The sequence below is a fragment of the Trichechus manatus genome, unplaced genomic scaffold, assembly GCF_000243295.1.
Source record: "Trichechus manatus latirostris isolate Lorelei unplaced genomic scaffold, TriManLat1.0 scaffold00122, whole genome shotgun sequence".
Classification (NCBI taxonomy): Eukaryota; Metazoa; Chordata; class Mammalia; order Sirenia; family Trichechidae; genus Trichechus; species Trichechus manatus.
In genome coordinates this window covers 3,527,567-3,541,325 of record NW_004444058.1, presented here as the reverse complement: position 1 = coordinate 3,541,325, position 13,759 = coordinate 3,527,567, and the positions used below count along the sequence as shown (strand labels likewise).

Genomic DNA, 13,759 nt, shown 5'->3' with positions numbered 1-13,759 from the left:
GTGTGCTGTCACAGTATGGGGAGAGCAATTAGGGTCACATAACAATGTATGTATAAATTTTTGTATGGGAGACTAACTTGAAATGTAAACTTCATCTAAACTACAACAATAAAAAATAAAGTGCTATCAAGGATCCAGCAGGATGATGTCATGGAACAGAATGTAATGACGTCAAATGGCAGGCCGGGGATCTCAATGGACAGGCTGGGGGACATCACCGAATAATCAGAGTTGATGTCATAGGATGTGTGGGTGATGACAAGTCAGATAGACTGAGATCACAGGATAGGTAATTTCACACACAGGTGGGCTGACAGAAAATAAACAATTGTCACAAAGTTTCTGTTTGATGCTTCAAAATGCATGCTGGGAAAACACAGGGCTTTGGTGACTTCCTAATGCTATTTTCACAGGGATGCTCTCGAGGCTTGGTATTGGCAGGAGGCCCAGGTGTCACTTACTGAGGAATGTCTGCTACTCTCTTCTCAGGTGGGAGGACCTTGGGAAGCCATTGGGAAAGGCCAGGGGTCTGTGGAGGGTCCCTGCAGAGCACAGAAAGCCCTGGGAGTGCTGGTCGAGTCCTCCATGGCCTCCTCAGATCCCCTGCCTGGACCCCCTGCCCAAGCCCGAGTGCCCAGGCAGCTCAGGCCATCCTGGGGTTGAGGAAGTCGCCCAATCGCGGCCCCAATCCCGGGGTCCCCTCCCTTTCCCCAGGCTGTGGAAACCCACGAGTGCCCCCCAGTGGCCACCACCACTTCCTCTACTGTGAAGGCTTGTCTCCCGGTTCTGCTGGGGGAGGGAGGTCGTCCAGGATAAGCTACTGCCTGAGCCTCCCGTGCCCCGGGCGGGCGCTGGAACAGGGTCTAGGTGGGCTCTGGTCACAGCTGGGCTGCCGGCAGTCCCATGCCAAGACCAGACAGGCAGGCAATTCAGATTGAGACAGCGGCTGGCGGAGCTGTGTTCTTGGCCATTCTTTCCCTCATCGGCTGTTGGAGCAGATGGGCTCACTGAACCCTGTTCCACCTTGCTGTTCTCACCTGTAAAATGGGGCTCCCCTGTGTTACTGGGAAGATGAAGTGTGAATCTATTCTTAAAGCATGTTAATGGTGCCTGACACATAGTGAGCACCCAATACTTATGTCAGCTACAGTATTGTCATTGTCCCAGGGAAGTAGGTAGGAGGGGGACTGAGGCCGGGAGAAGCTGCAGCCCCCACAGCACCTCCTGCCCCTGTCTGAGAGCCCTCTAGGCCATCTCAGATGCCTGCCAGAGAGGGATGGGTGCCCCTACCCTAGGGGACCCTACCCCAGGGAGCCCCCATCCAGGGGGACCCCACCACAGTGGCCTCACCCCAGGGGGCCCTCACCCTGAGATCCCCACCCCAGGAGTCCCTGCTTCAGGGATTCCCCAGCCCCAAGGGACCCCACCCCAGGGAACCCCACCCCAGAACCTCCAAGGCCTGCCTTTCGGCTGCCCCAGCACAAGCCAAGGGCCTATCTAGGCCAAAGGAAGTTGAGCTTCCTGGGGGCCTTCATCTGCTGTGCCCACCTGTCCTTCCCTCAGGGATGCACCTGGCTGTCTGTGTCACCATATCTTTCTGGGTCTCTGCCTCTGCCCTTGTCTCTCTGGCTGTCCCTCCTTGCTCTCATATCTGGACTTGGGAACCCTTGGGTCCCTCCTGGTTCCCTGGCTCTGAGTAGTGAGGACAGGTGTGGGCTGCAGTGGATCATGGGGCTGAAATCTGCTAAGGTCGATAGTCTTTTCCAGAGGCAACCACAAGAGGACCTTCCACCCACATATCCACACTGTGTCCTTGCCATGGCTCCCTGGCGTGGTGGGGGCTTTGTCACCTCCTGTTATGTGGGCATCAAGCATGGAGTGCAGTGGCAGTGCACAATGGCACTTCCGAGGCTACATCTTGAATGTGCATGTTGCCTTGCTGTCCTGGGACAGTCACTCTGGGAACCAGTGGCCATGCTGTGAGGAAGCCCAAGCAGGCACATGGGGAGGGGCCACAGAGAGCTGCATGGGAGTGCTGTGGCAAGAGCTGGCCAACTCAGCTGGCAGATGAATCCAGCTGCTGAGCCATTCCCCTTTAAGTCTTCCCAGCCCAGGCCCCAGACATGGTGGAACTGAGACCAGTCTTCTCTGCAACAACTCCCGTTGTTGAGTCACAGAATAAAGTGGTTGTTTGCTCTTATGGATTGAATTGTGTCCCCTAAAAATGTGTGTCAACTTGGCTAGGCCGTAATTCCCAGTACTGTGTGATTGTCCAACATTTTGTCATCTGATGTGATTTTCCTATGTGCTGCAAATCCTGCCTCTATGATGTTAATGAGGCAGGATTAGAGGCAGTTATGTTAATGAGGCAGGACTAAATCTATAAGATTAGGTTGTATCTTGAGTCAATCTCTTTTTGAGACGTAAAAGAGAGAAGCGAGCAGAGAGCAGCGGGTGCATGTCCTTTGGACCTGGAGTCCCTGCGCTGAGAAGCTCCTACACCAGGGCAAGATTGATGACAAGGGCCTTTCCCCAAAGCCGACAGAGAGAGAAAGCCCTCCCTTGGAGCTAGCACCCTGAATTTGAATTTCTAACCTCCTAGACTGTGAGGGAGTAAATCTCTCTTTGTTAAAGCGATTCACTTGTGGTATTTCTGTTATAGCAGCACTAGATAACTAAGACATTTGCCTTACATTTGGGGGCAGTTCGTTATGCAGCAGTAGTAACAGAATACCTGGGATGGACTGAGGTCACTGTCCCCACATCCTCCTTCCCTTCTCTAGCATTTCCAGGGCTTCACAGCCCTGACCTTCCACTGCTGAGTGCTTCTTGGGAGCCACAAGGGCCAGCCCGTCCTCTAGGCCCAGGCTGAAGTGGGCCACTCCTGGATGGCAGTGTCCCAGGGACCTCTCTAGGGGTACTGCTCACAGCAGAGGGAGAGGCTGGAGCAAGACAGCCAAGCTCTCACCTTTTTGTGAAGGTCTAGTGGAGAAAGATGGGGGCATTTTCAGCCCCATACATGGGGGCTTCAGCCTTGTGGGCATCTCCTCACCTCTGGCAGCTGTGACAGCAGTCCACACCTCAACATTTAGTGCATGTCCCTTGGGGCCCCACCCCTGCCCTTGGGCACCACTCTCCATCAGCTTCAGAGCGTCAGCGATGCCATAGACATCCACTGCCCACCTCCTCCTGCCAGGGCCCGGTGGTCCTGGGCTCAAGCCAAAGGCACCAAAGTGGTGGAGGCTGGAACCATCCCAGGTTCTTCCTAGGAGGGCTGGCTTGGGTGAAGGATGTTCAGAAGGGCAGGGCTGAAGGTGCTAGCATGCAGGTGGGGTGAGGGGAGCGGAGGCCCATGGCAGGAGCACCATTAGGTGTCCAGTCCTCACCACGCATGGGTGGAGGCAGCACCTCTCCCCTTACAGGCAGCAGCGGACAGCTTTCTCCAGTCACCCCGACTTCGGAGCAGGGACAGCATGCCCCGTTGTCTGCATGTTGGCATCTCTCCACATCTGGGACATCGTTTCCCCCAGCACCTGAGGCGGCAGCGTCTCCTGCCAGAGGCTGTCTGCTGGGGTGCCACTCCCCCTCAGCTTCCTGTGGATGTGGTTTTTCTCTCCCTCTCTGCAGGGACCCCCCCCCCCGCCACGTCCCGCACACAGGGAGACAAAGGTGTTCTTTTCTTCCCTCTGTGACACTTCCCAACCTCTCTCTCCTCTACCCCAAGAGCCCAGCTTGGAATCTCTGTTGAAGTCGCCTTGCCTCCCAGAGCCACCCTTCTTTGTCTGAGGGTTTTAGCTCCTGGTGGTTTCAAAATCCACAGGCAGAAGCCCCAGCCTTCTGGCCCTGCACCTCCGGTCGTCTCCCCACCCCCCTCAGCTCCTAATCTCTAACCAATTCTCTGGGCACCTCTGCAGTCCGTCCCACTGAGACCTGAAAGCCTCCACCCTTGGTGCCCTGCCTCTCTTCCTATCATCAGTCACTTATCTGCTCAGCCTGCGTCCACTCCCTCGCCTCCTCTGCTCATTGTACTCTCTGCTAGACTACGATCATGCCAGATACCAAGTATCTGTCACTTAAAAACCAATGTCTATTCTTTTGTTTGTTTTGTGGGTCGTCGGGGTAGGCTAAGGGAGCCCCACCTGGTCTGTCCCCTGCAGCCGAGGCTCAGGGAGCCACGGTGATGTCACACACATATCTGCCCTTGGAGCCGAGCCAGCCCTCCTCCTCACTCGCCACCTCCCCCTCTGCCTGTCCCAGGCTCTCTCAGGAGTGTGAAGCGGATGCTGCAGAGCCTCTTGAGATTCGGGCTCTGGAACTCATACAGCAAAACTTCCGCCAGATTCCAAGGGCCAAGGCGGGGCACAGGCCAGCTCAGACTCCAGGGAAGGAGCTTCAAAGGTCATAGACCTTTTCTCAGTCATCCACCCCTCACTGTGACCCCTGAAGCTGCCCTTGTCTGAGAGGAACCTCAGGAGGGCCCAGCATGGCCCAGCCCATCCCTAATCTCCTAGACGACTTTTACTCCTTTCTGCTCCTCCAGCCTCTGCGCCTTCTACCTGTCCTGCTCTTAGCCCATGACCTCCTCCCGACTTTTTGGAGGATATTGAAGTCGTCAGAACAGAGTGCCTTGAGGCTTGCCCTTCCTCACCCCCCACAGCCTATCCTGTGATCCTTTGATCAGGCCCACCACTGGTCAAGGGCCCTCTGTGATCCACACACACACTCCAGCCACTTCTCTGGTGTCACTCCCTTTGTCCACTCTGCCCCAGCCACACAACTCACACCTGCCTCAGGACCTTTGCGTGACTGAGCCTCTGCTGGCAACACTCTTCTCCATGGCTCTTGTCCTCCCTTAGCTGCATCTTTACTCAAAGGCCACTTTCTGGTGCCCCCTCTCCTGCCCACTCCATCTCAGGATGTCCTATGCCCCTTTCTGCTCTATTTTCCTTCTTCCTACTTATCACCACAACATAGTGCCTTCTTTGCCCAGGTGCCCAGCCCCATCAGCAGATGCTGACCCAGAGCCTGGCCCAGCCAGCTGCAAGGGGTGGGGGTGGAGGGATCTGGCTGTGCCAGGTGGGGGTCTGGATGTATGGAGTCCGGGATCCAACTACACAGGGTTGAGAGTCCAGCCCCGGTTGTCTTGGCTTTGGGGCCTACTTGCTGCTCCATACTCCCAACAGCTGCATGGCTCCCCCAAACACTCACCTGAGCCGGCCCAGTCCTTGGGCCCACACATTACTACCCAACACCCCAACTCCAGCTCTGCCTCCCCTGGACCAGAACAATAGCCTTTCCTGGTCTGGAGCCTGCCCTCCTCCTCTGCCGACCCTCCCACCTCCCCTGACTACAGACAGCTGGGCTCAGAGGGGCTTTGTCTGCCACATGGGGTGGGATGCAGCCCAGTGAGGCCCGTGGCCTGGGTCAGGTGCAGCTGCCAGGCTGGCCTCGGGAAGCTTACAGCCAATTAGACCTCAACAATCTAGCTCCTCAAGACGTGTGCCCCCCACCCACCCACTGCTCTCTGAGGACATGCCTTGTGGTCCCACAGGACTCAGCTCTGTGCAGCTTTCCCAGTGAGCAGTGGCCCCCAGAAGGCCTGTGGGGGGCCCCACTGGTCATCCATGGAGGTGATTGTCACCTGGTGTCCTTTGAGCTATGACTCAGGCCCAGGTGTGTCCGGAACCATTGCCAATTAGACAAAGGCTAGAAGGTGGGGAAAGGTGAGGTGAGAGTAACAGGTGAGCTGAGTCCTGTCTAGGGGGAGAGTGATGGACTCAATGGGATGGAGGAACCCAGGCACTTGGCTGCGAGACTGTGATGGTTAAGATTGTGCGTCAGCTTGGCTGGGCCATGATTCTCAGTGTTTTGGCAGTCGTATAATGTTGTGATCACTTCCCTGTTGAGATGTGATATGTGATCACCCCCACGATGGGATCTGCTGTGAGTAGCCAGTCATTTGAAGGGGAGTTTCCTTGGGCGTGTGGCCTGAATCAAGTGTGGCCTGCATTGAGTACAGGCAGACTTTCAGGCAGGGCTGGGGGCAGGGGCGGGGTGGGGGCGTGGCTTTTGCTCCTGCTGGAACCTGCGGCTGGCTGCTGTTCGTCTGACCTCCGGTTCTTGGGACTTGAGCTACAAGCTTATCTGTGGTCCTACCTGCCAATCTTGGGATTTGTCGATCTTCACAGCCTATGAGCAACAGCCCTGCTCTCTGACCTGCCCATCTTGGGTCCACCGGCCCCTGCGGCTATATGAATCAGGAGAAGCCCCTTTCCTGACCCACAGACTTGGGCCGTTACAGCCTCTAGGGTCGCATGAACCACTTCCTTGATATAAATCTCTCTCTTTATATATATATTTATACGCTTTACCGGTTTTGCTTCTCTGGAGAACCTAGCCTAAGACAGAGACCAACACCAGCATAAAGCTGATCCCTGCAAGACAGCATCATGAGAGGGCTCAGCCTGGTCCCCGGGGTTCTAGGAAGAGGCCAACCCAGCGTCTGGCCTACCTCTGGCCTCTCTGCTGCTCAGCCAGCTGAGAATCACTCTGCATAGGAAGTGAGACTCTTTCTTTAATGGGCTTGAGGCTTTAGTATGATCCTGGGAAGAGCTGAATTAGGCAGAGTCAATGAAAAGAAGTCAGACCCATTTCTTGGTGTGGTGTCAGCCTCCCTCCCATCTTTTAGAAAAAAGTCATGCCCTCAGTCAATATTTAGTTGAAGAATGACCCTCGAGGGTCTCTGGTCAGCCAGACCCATGAAGAGGGGGACAGGCGGGAGGGCAAGGGGGTAAGAGGGAAATTGGGAGGGCGTCACAGAATAGGACCACTGTCTGGAAGGGCAGCCCTGCAGGGTTTGCCCAGCAGGAGACAAGGGGCTGTATGTGAGTGTGTGTATTCATGCATGTGTGTGTGTGTGTGTGTGTGCCCGTGCATGCATGTGCTCATGTCTGTGTGAATGCATGTGTGTGCGTGTGTGTTCGTATATGGCAGGCTGGCTTTCCAGATGGAAGATACACAGTCGCCTCTGTGAGGAGCTCTGGGAGGGGAGAAGGACACGAGATCCTGGCGTCACCCAGAGTTTTTGAGGAGGAAGAGCCCCTCACTCCAGCTCTCTCCAGCCCCTCCTCCCTCTCTCGCATCCACATGTTGGGAGGTCATCTGGTTCTGTGAATTGTCTCCTTAATGCCTTTGAGTTTACTTCTCCTGTCTGAAGCAGGAAGGCGATTAGTAGAGACGGGCTAACATAGCTAAAAGAAAATGAGGGTTCTAGTGTATATGCCAGCACTCAGAAATCAGGAGCCATGCACATCACATTTAAGGATGCTTGCCTAAGGGGGAGCTCAGGAAGATTTTTACTCTCTGCATTCTTTGTTTCAATAAAAGTGTGTGGTTTTCTTTTTATAATACCAAGATCATTTATGCAAGAAGAGAATCAAGCTATAAACCTAAAATAATAAAAAGAAAGAAATTAAACATCCCTGTTTGTTTTTTGCATGTTAATAATTTTGGTGTTCCATCAGATTTTTTTTTGGAGGAGAGGCAGATTCATATCCAGAACACTTTCCCCCTCCCCATATTTTCAGGTTTTTATTCACATATGTTTTTAGCTACCTTAAGCCTGTTCTGTACTGTTTGTAATAGTAAAAATTTGGGCACAACCTCAATATCCAACAATAGAAGACTGGTTAACTAAATTACACTCTATACTGTAATGAATTCATTATTTCAAGCAAAACATATACAGCCATTAAAACAACTTGTATAAATATATATTAACATGAAAAGACATTTATAATGCACTGTTTCATGAACAAAGCAAGTTATGAAACAGAGAGGGTAGTATATGTCTTTTTTTTTTTGCAGACATTTTCTTTATTGAGGTAAAATTCACATAACATAAAATTAATAATTTTAAAGTGTACAATTCAGTAACAATACGTTCACAATGTTGCACAACCATCACCTCTATCTAGTTCCAGAACTTTCTCATCCTCCCAGAGGAGGCCCTGTACCCATTAACAGTCACTCCCCCTCCTCCCAGCCCTGAAAACGTCTAATCTACTTTCTGCCTGTATGGATTTACCTGTTCCGGCTATTTCACATAAGGAGCCCTGGTGGCACAGTGGTTAAATCTCTCAGCTGTGAACCAAAAGGTGGGGGTTCGAACCCATTAGCTGCTCCATGAGAGAAAGACGTGGCAGTCTGTTTCTGTAAAGATCACAATCTTGGAAACCCTATGGGAAAGTTCTACTCTGTCCTATAGCGTCGCTATGGGTTGGAATCAACTGAACAGAAATGGGTTTGGATATTTCATATAAATGGAATCAAATAATATCAAAGAAGAATCTGGTTTCTTTCACTTGGTATAATGGTTTTAAGGTTCATCTACATTGTAGCATGTATCAGAACTTCATTCCTTTTTATAATGTTCCATTGTGTATATTCCACATTTTGTTTATCCCTTTATCCATTGATGGACCCTAGAGTTTCCACCTTTTGGCTATTGTAAATAATATGGCTATAAATATGCATGTACAAGTATTTGTTGGAACACCTGTTTTCAATTCTTTTGGGTATTATCTAGGAGTAAAACCACTAGGTCATATGCTTATTCTATGTTTAACTTTTTTGAAGAAACTCCTAACTGTTCCACAGCGGCTGCACCATTTTACATTCCCACCAGCAATGTAAGAGGGTTCTAATCTCTCCACATCCTCACCAGCACTCAGTTTCTGCTTTGTTTTTTGTTTTTAATGTAGCCATCCTAGTGGGTATAAAGTGGTATCTCATTGTGGTTTTGAGTTGCATTTCCTTAATGACTAATGATGTTGAGCATCTTTTCATGTGCTTATTGGCCACTGATACGTCTTCATCGGAGAAAGGCTTATTCAAGTCCTTTGCCCACTTTTTTTTTTTTCCCTTTGTTCTTGTACTTTAGATGAAGGTTTACAGAACAAATTAGCTACTCATTAAACAGTTAGTATACATATTGTTTTGTAACATTGGTTACAAACCCCGTGACATGTCAACACTCTCCCTTCTTGACCTTGGGTTCCCTATTACCAGCTTTCCTGTCCCCTTCTGCCTTCTAGTCCTTGCCCCTGGGCTGGGGTGCCCTTTTAGTCTCGTTTTGTTTTATGGACCTGTCTCATCTTTGGCTGAAGGGTGAGCCTCAGAAGTGACTTCATTACTGAGCTAAAAGGGTGTCAGGGGTCTGCCTACTTTTTTGGTGGGGGGGTTGCTTGTTTTTTGTTCTTGAGTTGTAGGAGTTCTTTACATATTCTGGATATTAATTCCTTATCAGATATATGATTCAAAAATATTTTCTTCGTTGTGTACGTTTGTTTTCACTTTCTTGACAGTGTCCATGAGTTGATTTTTTTTTTTTTTTTTTGTGGGAAGTATAAGATACATCTGTTCATTAAAGAAGAATCTGAACAAATATTATCCTAAATCAATGGTAGTTATGTCTGGGTAGTTTGGATTGTCACTGTTTTATGTTATTTCTGAATTAAGCATGGCAATGTTCTATGAGTTTACCAAGTTTGCAAATTAGTAAACCAAAAATGGAAATTTCCAGTCATTAGTTCACATTGTTATGACGTTTGTGCATCTTGTAAAGGACCTGAAATGCTGGACATCTAGGGGGTTTCTGAATGCATACCCTAGGGGACGGGGCAGGATGGGGCATGAGGTGGGGATGGGGGTGGGGGTGGGGAGGGGAGGGATGCATCTGAGCCTAGAAGCTCATCCCCTTCCCCACAGCCTGTTTTCCTTGTCTTTCTGTTTTGTTTCTGTCACTTACTCTGGGGCATGGCTTGGGAAAAGGAAACCGAAACCAAATCTGAATGCAGCCTCTGGCTGGCTCCTTTCCCCTGACACTGCCTGGTGACGTGTGCTGTTCAGGCCCATAAAAGGCAGAGGCTGCACGGCTGTGGGAAGTGTGAGCCGAGAGGCGGCAAACTTCTCTGTGACTGCGGAGCACCTAGCACCAGAACCCACAGCCATGGTGAGGCGGGTTTGAAGGTGGGAGGCAGGTGGGCTTGGTACCAGCTCCTTCTCTTCCCCACTGTGGGGCCTCCTGGGGGTGGGCACCTGCTAGGTGCAAGATGCTCTGAGGTGATCAGAGGTTGCTCCCCAGGGTGAGGAGGGATGGGGCTCCTTGTGAAGCCAGGATTTTGGTCTTGAAAGGAGGGTTCCTCCCGGTGGCCAACGCTGGATCCCCTGGGAGTGGAGCATAGCGCAAGGGAGGGAGCACGATGGCAGGGAGGCTGGCCCTCCTTCTAGCAATGCCTTCCCTTCACAGCCCCCACCCTTGGGGTCCCTTGCCTGGTGGGTGGGGACAAGTGAGAGGAGGGCAGGGGTCCCAGGCCCTAGGAGCTTGCCCTGGGCCAGCACCAGGTGCATAGTGGCCCCCAGGACTGGTGCCCAGTCTCTGAGTCACTCAATGCCACACAGGGCTGGGACCTGAAGGTGAAGATGTTGAACGGCCAGGAGATCTCGGTGCCCCTGACAGCCTCCATGCTGTTGTCAGAGCTGAAGCAGCAAGTCTCGAAGAAGTTAGCAGTGCCTGTCTTCCAGCAGCGGCTGGCCCACCCGGACGGCACAGTGCTGCTGGACGGGGTGCCCCTCATCCACCAGAGACTGAGCTCCGGCAACACAGTCCTGCTGATGGTGGAGAGCTGCAAGCCCCTGAACATCCTGGTGCGCAATGATAAGGGCCGAAGCATCGCGTATGATGTCCAGCTGACTGACACCGTGGCCCAGCTTAAGCAGCAAGTGTGCCAGAAGGAGAAGGTGCAGGCTGACCTCTTCTGGCTGACCTTCGAGGGGAGGCCCTTGGAGGACAAGCAGCTACTGGGGGAGTATGGCCTCACCGCTGGGTGCACGGTATACATGAATCTGCGGCTTCGGGGAGGCCAGACAGGCCCCAAGGGGTGCTGAGGTTCCTGCCCTCCTGAGGGACCTGGAGGAGAAGATGCCTGGGGCCCCCACTCCGAGACCTGTGGGCTTCAACTGCCAGTAATAAACATTGATGCAAAGCGAACTGTCGGTCTCCTTCTCTGTCCTTGCCCCTGTGTCCCTCTGTCCCCACCCTTCCCACCGCTGATGGGGAAGGGTAGGAGAGAGTGGGGGGAGGGGACCCAGGGTCTCTGGGGGTGACCAGGCCAGGGTTATCAACAAGCCTCCAGGTTAAAGGACAAGGATTTCACACTCAGAACTGGATGGGCTCAAAGTAGTGAAGAAATGGAAGTAAGACACGTCCCTACACCATTTGGGGAATTAAGTTCTAGAAAAACAAAAGGAGGAAACTTTGTTGGAGTCCATGCAAGTGAGTGTTCTTCAGCCCCGCACAGCTGCCCCCCACCTGGGAAGGTGTGGTGGTGGGTCCCCAGGCCTGCCTGGGTGGTTGTGAGGGAGGCAGGTCCACACCAAGTGGGGTTGGGAGGTCACTTGGCTCTCCAGAACCAACCAGCTTGCATTGTCCCACCTGTACTAGTCTGGGGAAGGGTCTGGGCAGAGGCTTGATCAAGGCTGAGCTGCCCAATGGAGCCAGTACTCATTCGCAGGGCAGCTTCAGAATCATTGTGCAGTGGTGAGGCCATGGCCAGAGGGGAGGGGGCACTGGAGAGGGGGAGCAACCAAGGCCCACACAGATGAGCTTGTCCCAGATTGGGAGGCACTGGAATGGGGAGCTCCCACCGTCCAGGGGATGATCTTGTCCTAGATACGAGGCACTGGAATGGGAGAGCTTCCATGGTCCAAAGGGACAAGCTTGTCCCAGATTGTTGCTCAGTGGTTAATTGCTTGGCTGCTAACTACAACGACAGCAGTTCGAACCCACCAGCTGCTGTGTAGGAGAAAGATGTGGTAGTCTGCCTCCTTAAAGATTTACAGCCTTGGAAACCCTATGGGGCTGTCCTATCGGGTCTCTGTGAATTGGAATTGACTTGACACAATGGGTTTTGTTTTTTTTGGAATGGAGGAGTGCAGTACGATGGATCGCTTTTATATGGCCTTTCTAGCCATGGTCTTGTAACTCCTACCAAATGATTAGGTGAGACTATGCAAATAAGGTGCTTGTGGCCCACCAAGGGGATTGGACAGCTTGCTAATAAGGTGCATGGCACACTTGTGTGGGTGGGACCATGCAAATAAGGTGCATGGAATGCTAACGATGGGATTGGTCAGTTTCATCATACTGCTAGGCTTAAAAGAGAGCTAATCCCAGAGGAGAGGGGTACCTGACTACCATGAAGAAGAAATGAGAGTGGAGTGTCCTTTGGACCCAGGAACCCTGTGCTGAGACCCTCCTAGATGCAAGAGACAGAGAGAGAGAGAGCTTTAACACTGGAGATGATGTGAGATGGCAAGAAGCAGATGCAGAGAAACAGCGGCAGCAGAACCAGGAGACCCACAGGAGACTGTACAGTGGGTTTCCCGGCCTGCGGAGACACAAAGTTGAGTACTTTCGGGCAGGAGGCTTGCTGGCAGAGTGGGGTGCCTCCAGACACTTAGCAGAGCTAGGCTTTCAACCCATGGAATGAGATAGCTGAATGCCTTCGGGCAGGAGGCTTGCTAGCAGACTAGGGTGCCTCTGGGCACTTGGCAGTGGAGCTGAAGAGCTTTGTAATACTTGCTTCAGCAGGGCAGAGCCCAGGCTGAGGGCCTACGAGAGGCCTACCTGTGGGCATGGCTGAGAATAGGCTGTCCTGATCCAAGGACTGTATCCTGAGTCATTTCTGATCTTGATCCTGAATTGTACCCTGTTAGTTTCCTAACAAATTTCTTAACTGTAAGTATGGTTCATGAGTTCTGTGAGACATTGAAGGGAATTACTGAACCCAAAGATGGGAGGGAGAGTACTGAGGGGAGGGTGAGTAGTTGATGTTAGAGATGATGGAGTGGTACAGCAGTTTGGAAAAGTTACACATTTGGGACATCTTTAACCTCCACCTTATAGGAACCAGCTTTGTGCTGATACTTGTAAAAGAAATTATTCATTTAGGGAGCTCCCATGGTTCAGGGGATGAGCTTGTCCAAGATTGGAGGACACTAGAATGGGGAGTTTCCACGTTCTATGGGGACAAGCTTGTCCAAGATTGGGGAGCACTGGAATGGGGAGCTCTCATGGTCCAGTGGAATGAGCTTGTCCCAGATAGGGGGCACCTGAAACACCCCTCCTGTGATCATTAAGGTTGTGTGTCAACTTGGTTGGGCCATGATTCTCAGTGGTTTGGCAGTTATGATGTAGTTTGGCAGTCATATAATAGTATCAACTCCATGATGGGATCTGCTGTGAGCAGCCAATCAGTTGATTGACTCTCCTTTGTAGATGATTTTTCTTTTATCCTTAGCCGCTCTTAAAATTCTCTCTTTATCTTTGGTTTTGGTAAAGTTTGATTATAATATGTCTTGGTGACTTTCTTTTGGGATCTACCTTATGTGGGGTTCGATGAGCATCTTGGATCGATATCTTCTCATCTTTCATGATATCAGGGAAGTTTTCCTGTCAACAAATCTTTGACAATTTTCTCTGTATTTTCTGTTATCCCCCCTATTCTGGTACTCCAGTCGCTCATAGGTTATTTCTCTTGATAGAGTCCCACATGACTCTTAGAGTTTCTTCATTCTTTTTAATTCTTTTATCTGATTTTTCCTCAAATAAGTTGGCATCAAGAGCTTTATCTTCAATGTCACTAATTCTAACTTCTACTGCCTCAATTCTGCTCCTATGACTTTCTATTGAGTTGTC

At 51.4% G+C, this 13,759-nt stretch overlaps 1 protein-coding gene across 1 annotated transcript; it reads left to right on the top strand.

The window, feature by feature from the left end:
• The first annotated feature begins 9,966 nt into the window (after positions 1-9,966).
• Positions 9,967-11,044, top strand: ISG15 (ISG15 ubiquitin like modifier). Its single transcript, XM_012557848.2, has 2 exons — positions 9,967-10,012; positions 10,462-11,044. The coding sequence occupies exons 1-2, from the start codon at positions 10,010-10,012 to the stop codon at positions 10,945-10,947; spliced, it is 489 nt and encodes a 162-aa protein (XP_012413302.2). The 5' UTR covers positions 9,967-10,009; the 3' UTR covers positions 10,948-11,044.
• The last annotated feature ends 2,715 nt before the right edge of the window (positions 11,045-13,759 follow it).